A 16818-nucleotide genomic window follows, 5' to 3' on the forward strand; every position below is an offset into this window, starting at 1 on the left:
TTCAAATAAATAAATCTCTTTTCCTTTCTAGGAAAAAACAAAAACAAACAAAAACAAACCAACAAAAACACTAATTAGCTAACAACTTCTGGGTTCTGACTGAGGAAAAGGCAGAAGAGATGCAGTCACAGCACAGTTCTTAAGGCTGCTGAGTGCGCAGCAACCCTTAAGGATCTCTTCCTCTCTTTTTACCTCTCTGAACACCTCCCCTCTGCCTCTTTCTCTTCCATAACCCAGGAAGCATCAGTAGTTTCTGGCATGTGGGGATGCCCTTGTGTACCTATTAATGTCCATGTCCTGCTATTGTCAAGGATACCCACCTGCTTGTGCTAGGAAAGGTGTCTCTGCAAGAGGGCTGACCTTTGCCACAGAAATATTCTGCTTCCCTTTCAAAGCAGATATTTGGCAACCATATTTCCAAAGCTTATTAAACTAAATGATGGCTACTAACCCTAAAAGTGAACTGTGACTGAATGAATCAATAATAATTCTTAAATCTTAAATCTGGTCAACCAACCTTTTATTCTCTATAAATCACTGAGATCAGAGCATCTCTTGGATCATCACTACCACAGAAAGATGTACTTTAATGACAATTGTAATTAGGATGTTAGCTAATGGTCTGTAACTCTGACTTTATTCCCCTTGTTTTGCATGAAGAAGGGCATTTCTTTTTACTAATGCAGTAAAACAAATGTCCTGAATGAGGACTAACCTTCCAAATAGGCTGCTGTAGGATCTGAAAGATGAAATCTTACTGCGATTGATATTAATGGGAATTTGACCACAAAACTACATGGGGACAAGATTTCACCCAAAACATTCACCCACTGCAATCCATTCCTTTTACTTCAAAACCTTAATGATCTAGCTTGAGTTCAAGGTTTGTTAATTCACTTTCATTTCACATTTTACAAGTCTGACATAACGAACCAAATTTGTCTTCAGTGAAATTCCAATTAAATTACATTATGTATGAGTTCGGTCTAGTACTTAAAAAGAAAATTAACCTTTACTTCAATCTTTCCTCATTTCTCAAGGCAGAAAAAAGAATTAGCATGGTGACACTGCAACAATAAAATTATCTTAAAATTTGCTACACTCCTAGAATTCTTCTTTTCTCCTTGTTTTCTTTACAAAATGTTTATTACTTCAGAGCAACTATATAATTAAGATTGGTTTTATAAGCTTTAAAAATACCAGTATAGCTGTCACTGGCTTCCTTATTGTGCTCTACATTTATTAGCATGAAATCTTTATGTTTCAATAAAAACATAAGCTTTCACTTGCAGAGCCAGTCTCACAGTATAATTATGATCTCCTGACAGTGCTGATACCTTTTTCAGAAGTTTATGCTACACCAATATTCCAAAAGGAGTTTTATATAAAACTAAGGCAGTTTCATTGACTTAAATTAAAAGATTTCTTGTTGACTTAAAAAAAAATTGGAGGAATTTTGGAGAAAAACAAAGGTGCTTCTAGCCTTGAAAAGGAAAAAAAATTATGAAATCACATTTTCTGAGCTATCTGAATCTATAGGTGTGCTCATATTGAGGAAATTAAGAATGCATGTAAAAGGTAATTTGTTTTACTTTTAATGTTGATGGGAAACTCTCAGAAAGACTCACAGGATTTTGTTCATGGTTTTGATGCATTACTTGTTTAGAGAACTTCTTTGCATTCCCTGTATTTATATTTTTATGGCCTGTAAGATAAAATAAAGCAGTAGTTACAAGGCTTCTTTTTGTATTTTTTTCTTTTTATATTAATTTCCTTTGTCTATTCTCCCTCCAGCAGATTCACTGAAAAATGTTATAAATTTATTGCAAAAATATATCCAGGATTTCAAATATAAACACACATTCTGTCATGGAATCATGCTGAGCCTGAGAGCGACAGCTCCATCTGGTGTATTCACCTCCCCTCCCCCCCAACACAAACTGTTATTAAACAGTAATTCTTGTATGTAAAAACCTGGAAAATATTTTCTGGCAAGGAAAATGCAATATGACTGGAAAAAAATAATCAGGAGCTGCAGTTTTTCTTGGGAAAGGATGGTATTTATGAATCATCCTTCATAATCTAAATACCAAAATGATGAAGCAGCAAACAGAGCAATGTTGCTGTTAAATATTCAGGCATTCTGTGCCTCAGAGGAGGGCACATGCTGCACATCCTGCCCTGGTCCCAGTGTGGTCACACAGAGCACAAACCTTTACTTCAGAGAGCTTTAGATCAGACTTGTAGTTCTCTTGACATATGAATAAATTTCTTTGCTGGTGCATATTAAAACCCTCACCATGAGGCTTGGGCGGGTGCAGAAGGAGGGGACAGCTTCATCCAGCTGCACTGCTGGGCCTATTTCATGGCTCAGTGGCACAAGCTGGGCACAGCACACCTGGCATCCCCACCAAACCCCCACCACTCAGAGTCTGGGCCAAGGTACTGAGTACCACTGCTCCTCACTATGCTCCAATCTGAGAAATTAGCAGGTAATTTGTCAGATATAGATCAGAGGAAAACATCATCATCCATTGCTTCAAGGTCAAACACCATGCATGAAATCATCAACCTGCCATTTTCAACATCCTCTGACTTGCAGCTTCCACTGAGAGATAACAGAATATAATAAAACTTTTCTTTCTTTTAGCACAATTTCACTTGAAGGTGCCAAGTCTGTAAACACACATCCACAGGCTACATCAGTCTTCTTTTCACAGGTCCTTCTAGGGCCCAGCTGTTACCTGATCACCCTGCAACAGCAAAAGTTGTAATATTTTTGCATTGTTTTGAGGAAGCCAAGTATGCCATCAACAGCCCATTGATATGCTCTGCTCTCCCTGGGATATTTACCATGATATTGATGTATTTGAGCAAATACCACAAGCACCAGAACAGCAACAAATTGCCTCATTGATGGATATTGCAGAGGAGCTGGGGCTGTTCAGCCCCTTAAGGCTCCAGGAAGACCTCACAGCAGCCTTCCAGTAATTTAAGGGGCTGCTAGAGAGCTGGAGAGATAACTTCTTACAAGGGGACAGTGACAAGACAGGGTGTAATGGCTTTACACTGGCAGAGGGGAAATTTGAATCAGATATACAGAAGAAATTCTTTTCTGTGAGGGTGTTGAGGCACTAGAACAGGTTGTCCAGAGAAGCTGTGGCTGCCCTATCTCTGGAAATGTTCAAGGCCAGGCTGAATGGCACTTTGAGCAACCTGATCTAGTAATCCCTATCCATGGAAGCTGGATGATCCCTAAGGTCACTTCCAGCCCAAACCATCCTGTGATTCTGTATTTACCAGTTTGTACCCCGTGATGACACAGTAACTCAGCATTACCAGACACTGACAAAGAAGGCATGGAAGGTGTTTCTACTCTATTGAATCTGTGTGAATTACTCATAAATTTCACAGAAAAAAAATAACACAACACAATTATATCTATATTCAGTTAAAAAAAAAAATCTCAGCCACTCATTCTGGCTATCACTGCATTCATCCTGCAGGATCTGTCTTACCATGAGACGATACTTCACTTCTGAATCAACTGGTCTTCCTGCCTCCATGCAGGCTGTGAACCAGGAGATGTCCAGTAGCTCAAACCTAGAGCTGTCACCCACAGCCTGTGCCTTCAGCCAGTCCAGCACCTCCAGGTAAGAGTTGTTCTCAGCCACAATATGAGTGACAGAATCACTGTCAAGAAGTACACAAAAAGTTTTCTTTCTTTTTTTTTTTTTTTACTGAATCCAACTATACACAGATACAAAGCTGTTATTTCTGTATTTACTTACCATCCCCTTCCTGACAATTGTAGTGTATATTGTACTTTAGGATGTGGGAAGCACTGAAGTTTTCATATCACCATATATTTATTCTGGTCACTGACTCTGCCTTGAGAAAAGACTGTAGTCTGACAGCTTCTGTAAGTGCAGCACTTTCTTTCTTGAAGGATCATTTACCTTCCATAGGCACTAACCTAATACACATTGTTTGAAATTCTGAAAATATTTCACTTACACAAGCAGTACCATAATTAAAAGGCTGCTTGACAACACCTGACAGGGTCTTCCCTATATTCCTCATCAATGAGTGAAAGCTTTGCAACATTTAAAAGTCTGTTAACAATAATTATTTAAAACTTTACAGCTAGTAATACCGTTTTGGATACTTAAGTTTTCTGTACTTGTATGAAGCCGTTTATTACAGATGGCCTTGCCAAATATTTATTAATTAAATCTTATGAACCACATGCTCCATATAAAGACCATTTCCTTGCTGCTAAGCCAGTATAACAAAACTGATGGTTTGGTGAATACAAAATTTACAGCTTGAATTGTTATTCAATACATTATATGGTGAACATTGCCTAAAAATACAATAGCACAAATGCTATTGCAGTAAATTTCAGTTGTTGTACAGGAACAACATTGGAAATGATCACCTGATTAAAAGGTGATCCTTTTAAAGATTAAAAAGCGACACTTCTGTACCCATCACAGGAGAATAATGGACAGGGACAAAGCTGTATTTCAAGAAAAGATTACATGCATACTTAGGATGATCTGTAAGTTTCTGTCTGACCTGCTGATGTTTCTCAGTAAGTTTGGAAAAATACAGATTTAGTAAGAAATTTTGAATTATTCTGAGTGCTCCTGCTCCCTATGCATCCCACAAGGGTGCTGTCACCCACACAAAAAAACATGAGAGAAAGGAGAAAATTGTTCTTTCTATCAACTTGTAGAACTTAAGTATCTAGAAAATATATTCCAACATTCATTTCTATCAGGCAACAGATTCCTAAACTCTTTGCAGGAAAGGCACAGATAGGCAGTGTCACTATTTGACACTATTTTTACAAAAGGAAGCTAGAGTTGGAACATAAGTTGTCTTAATGGCAGCCAAATACATTTGAAAGTCTGTGACTTTCTGGTAGCCCATGATGGTGACAGCCTTCTGCATATACAGTAGATTTCCAGTGGAGGACCTGACAGGTTGCTCTGCAAGCTGTCTGTAACAGCAGGAGAAGCGGAGCCATCAGCCTGTCAAAGCAGAGAGGACACCACTGGTGGCAATCACTGGTTAGCATGGACTTCAAAACATGATGTGTGCTGTTAAAGGCAGACTGCATAACCCTTCAAAGCAAATTACCTTCCAGAACACCAAGAAAATCCCTTGGCCTACCTCTGTGATCTTTATTCAAATGAGTGATCACCAATTTCATTAAGTCATGAAATCACAATGACAAATATTGGAATTGCTCCATAGAAAACTGTTATCAAATAACTCTCCAATGCAATAAACATACTGTATTTTGGAACTATAAGAAAGGTACAGAAAGGGCTGTATTTCAGAAATGTGTGTCATGCTGTACCGCAATTTTTTTCTCTCTATATAGCGGAACTTGTAGAGCAGAGTCCGTTGAAAAAGAATAAATCCCAGTTTTGTTTTGTTTTTTTTTTTAAGATTACAGACACAAATTAAGTGAATCTCCATGAAACACTGTTGGGTTTATCATTATTTAACCCTGTTAGGTCCTACTTTAATTAAACTGTCACATCTTTATATTTGAGTTTAAAAAAAACCCAAACAGTTAGAGACATAGAACTTCTGCTTCCTGTGGTTTATTTCACTTCATATAAAATATTCATATATCATGTATTTGTACCAAGCTGCAGAGCTGGGAACTTTGCCATAACTATGCACACAGCAGCAGTTTAGCTGCTATGCTCCAGTTTCCTCTCGTACCTGTACAGCTGTGCTGTTTTCTTGGCACAGAACATAACAAATTTAACATTTCCTCTGTCATTTTCAAAAGCAAAAATCAACAGTTAAATAGTTTTGTTTTATCCAGTAGCAGCTAAGCTGAAATTAAACATAACACCTGCCTCATAAAACTTACACAAAGTCTAAAATACTGGCAATAAATACCTGTGTGTCAAAGCAGCCCAGATAAAGCATTTACACAGTCCTCTACAGATTATTAATGTAGGATCCAGAACAGCACTCTTCATTTCTTTTTTCCCCAAGAACTCAATTAGTTTTGTATCAGATGCTAATTGCCTACTTCTGTTCAATAGCTGCTTCAATCTTGCTTTATAAATTATTTTACCCTCCCTTCTTCCTCAGACTTTCAAAGTTGATGGGATTGGAAAGAAGTCTGTAGAAATACACTTTTGTAGGGTTGTACACTCCAGAGACAGATCCAGAGGCATGATCAATACTTGGTTTTCCTCCAGCTTTCAGAGAACCTATATAATGATGTAGCTTTTGGAAAACTGCATAATGACATAACCAGCACTTGGGTACAGCGCTGTTTGGAGGAAGGTTTCCTTCAGAATGGGCTGGTTTGCTGAAACCAGACAAACCTGAATGTGAAGTGTGTTTCCACTCTCAAATGCCACATCTGTGCTATTTTACTCCTAAGATTTTTCTCCAGTGCTCTTCCAGATTGTACCAAAGCAGAAGCCATAACTTTGAGACTCACATTAGGGTAAAAAAGTTAAATACTATAATACCAGAGATGATGTAGACAAATGTCCCCCTCAACCCATGACAGTTTCCATTTCTGTACATTTAACTTTTATCATTTTCATTAAATTTAGCTTAATCTTAACCTGACTTCAAAGAGGAAATAAACAATGAGGGATTCAGATGAGCTAAAAACACAATTTATATGCAGACCCATGAAAATCGACAGATCTAAGATAAATTAGAAATGCACATTTTAAAAGTGAAAAATTAGAAATTTTGCTAAGTTTTGTACTTTGCCTGCTTTCTGTCTAGAAGATAATAATTGAAATAAACCACATACTAGGAACAGCCACTGAACTCTTGAAACATTTATAAAGGAAAGAGCCAAGTATACTTACCAAAAACATAGGCAAAAGCTTCAATCACAGTCACTTGTATGACTATATTTATTGAATTAAAATGCTTCAAACAGTATTACTACATGTTATTTCAAAACATATAAACATTTTCCTACCTTAGCTCACTTTCTACTCTGAAACCTTTTCTTCTTCCCAGTTCCATCAAAAACATCCTTCTGGTCACCCCCATCTTCCTCTGCATAATAAAAATGACAAAGTTACTGAACTTTATTTCATAACTGCAGGAAAGTTTTGGGGAATGCAACCCTTTCTGTCTCTTCCTCTGGGAGATTACAGCTGGAGCTTTGAACCTATCCATGATGCAAGGCAGAAATGCTCTCACTTGGGTAAAATAGAGCTAACATGCTTTCTGCCAGGCAACAGCTGTATTTAGTGTCACCACCCACTGAAGTAATTTTCTTGTTTCCCCTCTGAAATCAAAACCAGGTGCTACACAAGCAGAAACATCACTGGCTCTCTGCCAGCTGGGATTTCTTCAACAGAACTACTCCAGAGAGGTGCAAAAATTATTTCATTCCTTAAAACAGCCATTGCCTACAAAGATTATCCAGATAAAATTGATCAGCCAAACCATCTCAAAATTTCAACCAGGCTTCAGCTGATTGAATGGCTCAGTTCCACCTTTTTGCATTTAAGCACCCAGTGATCCTCAAACAGCTACAGAGGAGATTATGGAGGCCATTTACATTCCTCCTCTGGAGGAGTAGGTAAATCTCATCACAGAACTACACCAAAGTTTTTGCCAGTGTCACGGTGGATGCAGTTTGGTATCTCCCTGGATTTCTACTAGAGCAAGGCGAGGACAATGAACCAGGTTTACAGCCTCTGCATCTACTTCAGCACAAATCTACTTCAGTGGTGAATACCCCTACTCCAATGTCAAGCTGGATTTTTATTTTTAACATAGCAGAGAATTTGGATTTTACCAGTCCTTCACAACACATCAGAAATGTTATGTTACAATTCTCATTGCTCATGTTCTCATGGGGAAGCAAGGTGGAAAAATTCCTAAGTCAGATCTATCAATTATATTTTCAGTTCTTTTATCACAGATGGATATACAAGCTGATTTTCAGGAAAATTAGTCAAAACCTGCTTCCTGCAATTATGGTCCTGAGTTTAAAATTAAATTGTAAAAGTACTGCAGACATTTTCTGAGTCCTATAGCGCTTGCTGCTTCAATTTTATTATTGCAGATATAAAGAAAGACTTTTCATCCGAATAGAAACTAACCATCCAAAAATTAATATAGAGCTTTCAGCTCTGGGATCTTCCTGAGGCCATGAAAAAATATATACATAGTGCAGTATATAGATTAGACTGGATTCATTTCTTCCCTTGCCTAGGGATAACCCAGAAGCCAAAATATCTATTCCTTTTTTGGGTTTATAACATTAAAATTGTCAAAATAAATAATTTCAAGGTCATTTTGAAATTATATGAGATATTTTCATAGGAACTGGAAAATGGACAAGCTGACTTTAAGAGGCTTAAGCAAAAGAATAGCAGCAAGGAAGCAAAAAAAAAAAATAGGAATGGATCTGGCATTAAGGCTGAGCAATCTGTTTTGGTTGTTACATGTCTTTTTTCCAGACTACTAATCAACCACTGAACATTGGTCACTTCCCTGTTTATAGCTTTCCTAGGCTTGGTAAAACACTTTATCTCAATCCCTACAAGGAATAATGTAGTGGAGAACAGATTCTTTACATATGTTAAACAAAGTTTTATTTTATAATTAATTCAGTGCCCTAAAACATGTAAATATAATTTTCCCCAGTGTAACATCAATATGCTCAGTGCCAGTAAAATCCTTCTGGCTTGAACAACAAGTTTTTATGCCTTTGTGTTATTGTTATAAGTCTTAAGCCAGATTTTTGAGGGTATTTAGGTGCCAAAAAGCTGCAAACAGAGACCTAGTGGGATTTTCAAAATATCTAAGCAACCTAGGCACTCAGCTCCTTTGGAAATCAATTTTTGGCTTTGAATGTAATGCAAAGAGATTTTCTCTAATAAACACAGTATAATATGAAAAAGTCACTGCCAATGATGCAATTTTATTAAATGCACCTTCTAAAATTAACAGGATTTCCATATCCCAGATGAGTGAATTACTTACTCTCCTACAATATTATACCATAATATTTTTGACAGTACCACAGAAAATAGAACATGCATTAGAGAGAAAGCAAATACAACAGAGAAAAGGCATGTCTCTTATTTATGACAAAGGAAAAGTATACTTCTACCTGAGTCATGGCACCACATATGATTCATGGCCTAAAACCACTGAAACTTGCAGAAATTTTCCATCTCATTACAGCCTCATGGAGTTCAGTTTCCTTGAGGGAAATCTGAACAAACTTTTATGTTCTTACTATGGATCACTGTTGAACACTATCAAAGACAAAGATTAAGAATTCGACACAAATACTGATGGCCATTTAAGCAAACATTTTTCATCACTTGTGATGTGGGTGCCAACAACAGCATCCCAAACTCCTCTGAGGAGCAGAGTACTGATCAACTTCAAAGGGATTCTTTGAGAGGAAAAGTGCTGCAAAGTACATCTCCTCTGAATTTCAGTATTCACGTTTTCACTGCACATTCTTGAGTATTGTCAGTCTTTCAGTGCCCTGATATCATGTGAGCTGCATTGTAAATATTTTATAAAACAGTACTTGTCCATTCATGTCGTTTTCATGAGGAGAATTGTGAAATTTTCTTTTAACACATAGCTACAATTTGCTAATCTTCAGAGAAAACATCTCTCAAACCCCAACAGTAAAAATCAGAGAAGTGATTGGATACTTTCTTATTTAACATAGGCTTAACTGCATCTCATGCAGTATTGTTACACAATGATTAATTTTCCCTAGCTTTTTAATTTAGTAATTTTTCTTCAGTAATTCAGTATTTTCCAATGAACAAATTCATGGAAATTTTTTAATACTTCTCACATTTGTTTTTGTCTAGATATTCCCATTACTGTTCTTCTGTTTGAATTCTGGCTTTCTTGACTGCTAAGCATTTCCTTTGTCATTTATACGCATCATCCTAATCTTTCAGTGCCTAAAAATCATACAGCAGGTGTTTTTCCTGTTTTAAAAATTAATTCTCCCACATTGCTTTTTATAGTCTCAAGCTGCAGCTGGGGAGATTCAGGTTAGACATTAGGAGGAATTTCTTCACAGAAAGGGTGATTAGGCATAGGAATGTGGGCACAGGGAGGTGGTGGAGTCACCATCCCTGGAGGTGTTTAAGGAAACACTGGATGTGGCACTTGGTTGACAAGGTGATGCTCAGTCAAAGGTGGGACTCAGTGTTAGAGGTATTTTCCAGCCTAACTGATTCTGTGATATTTTAATTCTTTGAACCACTAGAATATTTTTAGGGGGCAGTTCTGAGGTATACGTGCTTGAATTATTCCCATCAAAGGTGATAAACTCCATAAGAAGCCATATAACCAAGAATTTCAAAAAAACTTATTAAATGATGGTATGCTTTGAATATGTTTGCTTGGCTGCATGATGTTATTTGGCATATAAAGTAAAGTAGACTTAGAGAGGACACAAAATTCTGCAGCTGTTGTCATCAAATGTATAATATTTCTGATATATATGGTCAATATATGGTCAAAAGAGCTGGTTGTCTTTTTTTTTCGCTACCTAATTAAAATGAAAATCTGAATAAAAAGAATTTATTTGACAGCATCTCTCAAGTCATACCAAGAGCTAACAGCTTGTTTAATTTACTGCATACGCAGGTATTCTAGAAAGGTTGGGGTTTTTTTCTGAGCCCTTTCTGAAGAAACTAGGGAACAGCAATACCATAGCTCTGAATAATTAAATAGAGCAATAGGGTTCTCCCTTACAGCATAGGGAAAAAGTAATTGGTGACAAATCCTGGCAGGAGCTGTTTCCTACTCACATCAATATTCCTATATTCCCTGGAAACTATTATTTTCACTCATCCTTCAGTCTCTCTGTTCAGTAACAAGGTTTACAATTGTTCTCTTTAGTTACTCTGCCTACGGTAGCTGCTTCTCCTTGTTGTGATTGTTATTGGAGTATTCTTTGATTTTTGTGCTGGTACATCAATGGTTTTCTTTATACTTTAGTCTCATGAGAGCCTTGTGAACCTTTAGCAACAAGCAGAGACCTATCTGCATAATCCCATCACTATACATGGCCAGGCAGATCCTTTGACAGTTACACATCTCTTCCAAGCATAGTTTACAAAGGTAAATCTGCCTGGATTTTCAGCAGCATTTATTTAGTTGGTCCCATTTATCTCACTGCTAGTATTAAAGGCATTTCCATTAACTAAGAAATACCAAGCAACCTTCCAGAGATGAGGAGCTACACAAACAGGGTTGCAATGTCTAAATTTAGGCAGCTGTAAATATTACTTATCTCAGCAATGTGGATATTTCAGAAACTTATATAACCATAGAATACAAGAAATAAACACTGTTAAATGATAATAAAATTATAACACTGTTATAATAACAACAATTCCTATCATTCTTTATCTATAAAGAATATTTATGTCTTCTGCTCCTCTAGTAGGACACTGCAAATAAAACATCTAAATTGTTAATTTATCTTCTTTTAATTAGTTGGTGTAACAGTTACTAGGTGGTAGAATTGATGCACCTTGCAGTGACACTGCAGCATTTCCAGACCCACTTACATTACAGAACATACAAACAGCAGTATGTGTGAGATTTATGCCTTCTGCATTTACAGGTAGTAAAGCATAATGCATTTAATAAAGATAGATGTACCTAAGCCAAAGTAATGAAAAGTGGGAAAAGGCTATTGTCATGATTCACAGAAATCTTTCAACTATATGTTCAATCTTTTAGTAGTACAGGAAAGCTCCCACATCATCAAGCTGAGGAGATAATGTGACCAATTAATATAAAAGAGAGAAGTAAGTAAAAATAAGTACCATAGATAAGTTGCTGCAAAGGGAAGAAAAACTTATGAAAAATATTATACAAAATGCCCCCTTCTTCAGAGTTTATGCAAGTCAAACCAAGATAAATTTTATCTCAGTTTTTGGCTATTGAGGAAAAGCAACAGGTAACACCTAACAGCACAGTGAGTCCTGACAGAGCTCCTTCTGCACACTCCACTGAAATAAGCTGCAGGAAAAAGAGCCAGCATCAGAGAAGCTGAAGGAATTGCTGATGAGGATTAGATACATCTTTGCGTTATCTACAGAGAGAAAACAAAACAAATGTTCATCCAAGTGATGTGTTGTGAACTTTGCAGGTGAAGGAAAAATCAATTAGAAGCCTTTTTTTTTTTCCTAGAAATTTGAACCGAAGGAAGCTGAAAAGCAGAGTGGAATGGAACAGAATTCTCACCTTTTTAATTTATTTAGGTGCAGCCTTCCACTAATGCAGAACTAATTACAGCAGAAGTAACCTAGCTGGGTAATTAATTCATAGCAGAAAATTTTAGAATCAGGCATCAGGAATTTTTTAACACAAAACAGATTTTGACACAGTTTCCACCAAAAAGCATACTTTCCATTTCTTATTGACTTCACCTAATAATTTGGCAGCTGCCTGGAGTATCACAAAATACTTACACAGTTTTTATTTTGCAGTGTGGATTTAATGGCTCTACCTTTAACTACAAAGAAGGTTAATTTATTTCCAACTGCATAAAAAAAATATTTCTCCAAGCTATGAGCCATTCTTTTTCCAGGCTATGTCAAAGTTTGCTTCCATTGTTTCATCTTGCAGAAAACTCAATATTACTGTCATTTCAAAGTTGCAATAGCCCCTAGAAACTGTGCCCCAGTGTAGCACTGTATGTTTACTTAGCAGTGAACATGTGTTGGTCAATCTTTATAAAAAAGGCACTGTTTGTAGAACATTTTTGAAAAGGCAGCCCTTAGAGTCATCTGACTCTTTAAATGACAAGTCTCATGCCATTATTTTATGATGCACACCTGCTTATTAGAAAATTCCATCTCAAGCTTTGACACATTTTTTTATACTTTTCAAAGACACAGTACAATTGCACCTAACTGAGGTAGTTACATTATGAGCTTTACTCCTCTTTCCTGTGTTTTCTGCTGCAGAGTGGATTCAGTTTTAAGAAACTGAAATTCATTTTCTTCCACATAAAAAGTCAGACTCAATATACTATCACTTCACTATTAATCAAGCTTGTAATTCAATGTTTAAGAGACAAATCAAAAGAACACACCATAATAAAGAATTTCACCTGAAAACTTCCATGTCCTTCTTCCCATAATGTTTCCTATATCCTTCTGCTTTTTCTGTTCCTATGCTAAATTAATTATTGTTATGGATTATGAAGCAGGACAGAAGGAAGGATATAAAGCAGGTAAGCATTTGCAAATGCTGCTCTGTTACAATTTACTCAATCTTTACTAAAAATACAAGCTATTTTTAGTCACTTTGCACTTTATGATGTTATTAAGGACACAATTCAATATCATAGTTCTCTTTTGCTGTTGGCAGATCATTATGAGGTTTGCAATGCACTAGAATTCAAAATGTCATCCATTCAAACATGAAAAACAAAATAGGGGCTAAATTTGTGTGCATAACTGTGTTATTTTACAAAGATGTAAAATCAGGACAAGTTAGAGGAGAGAAAGGCCTAAATCCTGAGACTGTGCTGTGGTTATGGACAGCAAGTACCAGCAGATCCCAGAATTATTATATAGCCAAGAAATAATATTTTGACAAGTGCGTACATGTTTTTTGAAAACATCCAGCTCATTTCCTGATACTCTGGGCTGCTCTTCTGCAAGCTTTAGTCAAACACCAGAGAAGACACACCAACCTACCACTCAAGCTTTTACTCTCCAAAGCATATGAGTAAAATAGGAGAATTTGGAAATAATCTCTTGTATATATTTAGGGCAAACCACCAAGTAACTTACATGAGGCACTGGGGAAAATACTGCTTTTTTCTCTCTTATGGCCTTATCCAACAGTCTGTGCTCTACAGACTCATCACACAGAACATCTCAACATAATACTCACAGCTACAATGACCTCCAAAGAACAAGGAAGCCATAACAACGTACACAGACCACACAGAGTGAATATATATCAAAATCATATCAAGAAGTCTGCAGAGGAAGGTACTCAATACTACCGAACTGCTAAAATAATAAGATGTAGTCATGCTTTTTAATGTATGGGAAAGTAATCCAGGATGTCTCTTCTGAGTAATGAAATGTTATGTAAACAAAATGGGACATGATAAAGAAACTGTATAACAACTTTACTTCAAGAACTGTAAAGGGGGGGTGTATGCATGTAAGTATCACAATCACTGAACCATGCAGTTAACATTGATAAAATTATATTTTGCTAAGAGTATGGGTTTGTATCTACAGAAAATATGACCATTCCATTATGGTGCAGGCATCTAATAAAGAACAAAATGTGCCATTTTGCACACCTGCAGAGGGAAAAATCCATGCATATTTTCATACTTCAGTAAATCCAGAAAGTTCTTTGTCACAAGTAATTCTATGTATGCTATATCTTTCCTTTTATACAGGCTCAATGGCTTCCTGGCTCCTTATTTCACTTGTCTACAGGTTATGGAGTTAAAATGTACTCTTGATCCTTTCCTACACATTGCACAAGTCTTAAAAAACAGAGAGAGGGTCAGATGGGGAACAACCAGGTGACAGGGGACAGAAAATACACACAATTATGCTCAGCTTAGATAGCTGGGGGAAAAAAGTTCGGATCAACTTTTCAAGAGCAGCTACTGTTCCTGTTTTAAAAAGTGTGGTGAAAGGAACCAAACATAAATATTTTTGGATGAGTAATGGCAAAGGGAGGTTAAAGAAACTACCTAAATAAGACTGTAAGAGTGGATGTTTCTGAGAGGGAATAAAAATAAACTCACATTTCAGGGAGAAAAATATTAGAGGAAGTAATATTCTTCACTTTTAGGAACCATTTAGACATATTCTCATCACTGCTCACTGGTCAAAATCATGAGACAACAAAATACAAACCCAGGAGCCTTTGTGGTATGACAGGAAGCCATCACACATGCTCCCTCTGCTTCACAGCAAACCACAACAGGATCACCTCACGTCACCTCCACAGCTGCACTGCCCACAAGCAGCTTACAGCACAAATACCAGTGCAAACAAGCAGCAGCACAACACAAAAGGGTAAAGGTGACGGGCAGAAATTAGGGAAAATTCTTTCACAGGACTAAGCAGTAGGCAATTGGCAAAACTTCTTCAGACCAGTTCTACTTTACGTGTTTGCATTCATAATGTGTTCTCAAAGCTATGTTAAACAGCTTGGCACAGGAATACAGCGCATTCATTGGGTAAAATCATTAGGAAAATAATGGAAAAGAAACTTGTAAAATAAAACTGCTAAATACACAGTACACAACAGGCGGAGTTACAATTTATTACTACTTGTCAGTCACAGTGCTGTACATTTGACATCAAAACTAACAACTCAGCCTCTCTCCAAAATGTCTGAGCCAAAAAAAAGTTGAGTGATGCACCTGACTATGGTTTGGGTTTTTTAAAATATATGCTCTTGTCTAAATAAGTTGCAGGCATTCCTTTAACTATGATCTTGGTTTTTAATAGTCATATTTTGACACATCAGGACAAGCCTAATGAGATATTCTCAGACTTAGATATATTTAGACTGATATGATGCAATATGCAGCTATCTTGGTATATTCAGGCTCTCACCAGAAACACATGGCAAATGTGATCCATTCACTTTCATCTATATCTGTGCAGATGCAATGGTGGCAAATTTTCAAACACCAGAAACTCCTTATCAAAACTGAATATTTATATGAAGTATATTCTTTAGTTCAATCACAGTCACAGGATATAAAACAGGCAGGTTTTCTTATATAAATCAATTTCTGTTAAGCTAAAGGTCACACTCTGTAATAACTGTTAGTCATTTCCAACCTTAACACCTATGAATTTACAAATCTATTTGAAGACTTCGCAAAAAAGAAGACCAAAATGAGTGCTGTGATTTCTACAATGAGAAATAATTTCATTTTGATTCCCATCTTAAGGTCAGCTTCTGGATTATTTCTGCTTCAGCTAGTATGACTGAAACCTGAATAAATGGCAAGGAAAAACTTGTGTTTCAATAAGAGACTCTTCTGAGGTCAGAAGAGTCTCTTATAAGCCTATTTATTTAGGCTTCTCTCAGAAGCCTAAATAAGTAAACAAGTGTTCAGTAGGATCTAGGGAAGAGTGGTGCACTTTACAACTGGTGCAGAAGAAATGTGCTTTTAACTTGCATACTGATGCATTCACACATACACACTTTTCACTTCTATGAATGTTAAAAACATTTTGTCTGTGTTGGGTAGTCCAAATGCTCAAAGTTGAAAACATTTATCATTCTGTTGGTACGACTCCATTGGGGACAGCAGTCATATATCAACAAAGATTCAGGACAGTGACTTTTCCTCAGGGATTCAGGGAGTGAGGGAGTACATTAACCAGAGGTACATTTTCTTGCTATTCAACTGCTTATTACTGTGCCATCCAGGAGAGCACATTATATCACAATATTTTGCACAATGGCTGAATATGATACATGCCTTTTTAAGACATGACAAGTCCAGTTCCACTGCACATATGACCCTTATGACCCCTCACATAAACTTTGGTTCTATTCATACAGGTTTAATTTCTTTCTTCATGTGATTTGTTCCAAATATAAATTCTTCTAACCTAATCTCATAAATTTAATTGAAACTTGTAAGTGGATAATACTGTCCATAAAATGGAAATTAATCATTTTTAAAGCCAGATTCCAGTGTTACATCCAGCAATATTTTATCCAGAAATATTTGAACAGGAAACTAAAATGGAGAAATTATACCTTAAGTTTTAGCTTTCATAT

At 36.6% G+C, this 16818-nt stretch overlaps 1 protein-coding gene across 1 annotated transcript in view; it reads right to left on the reverse strand.

Moving 5' to 3' along the window:
• The window catches only part of DNTT (DNA nucleotidylexotransferase), a 74560-nt gene extending 67372 nt beyond the window's left edge, over window positions 1-7188 (reverse strand). The window contains exons 1-2 of the mRNA XM_031063714.1: window positions 6986-7188; window positions 3519-3693 (exon numbers count right to left, since the gene is read on the reverse strand). Coding sequence (XP_030919574.1) covers window positions 3519-3693; window positions 6986-7188 — 378 coding nt within the window. The remainder of the gene's footprint in view (window positions 1-3518; window positions 3694-6985) is intronic.
• Window positions 7189-16818: the final 9630 nt, after the last annotated feature.

The sequence above is a fragment of the Geospiza fortis genome, unplaced genomic scaffold, assembly GCF_000277835.1.
Source record: "Geospiza fortis unplaced genomic scaffold, GeoFor_1.0 scaffold130, whole genome shotgun sequence".
Taxonomy (NCBI): Eukaryota; Metazoa; Chordata; class Aves; order Passeriformes; family Thraupidae; genus Geospiza; species Geospiza fortis.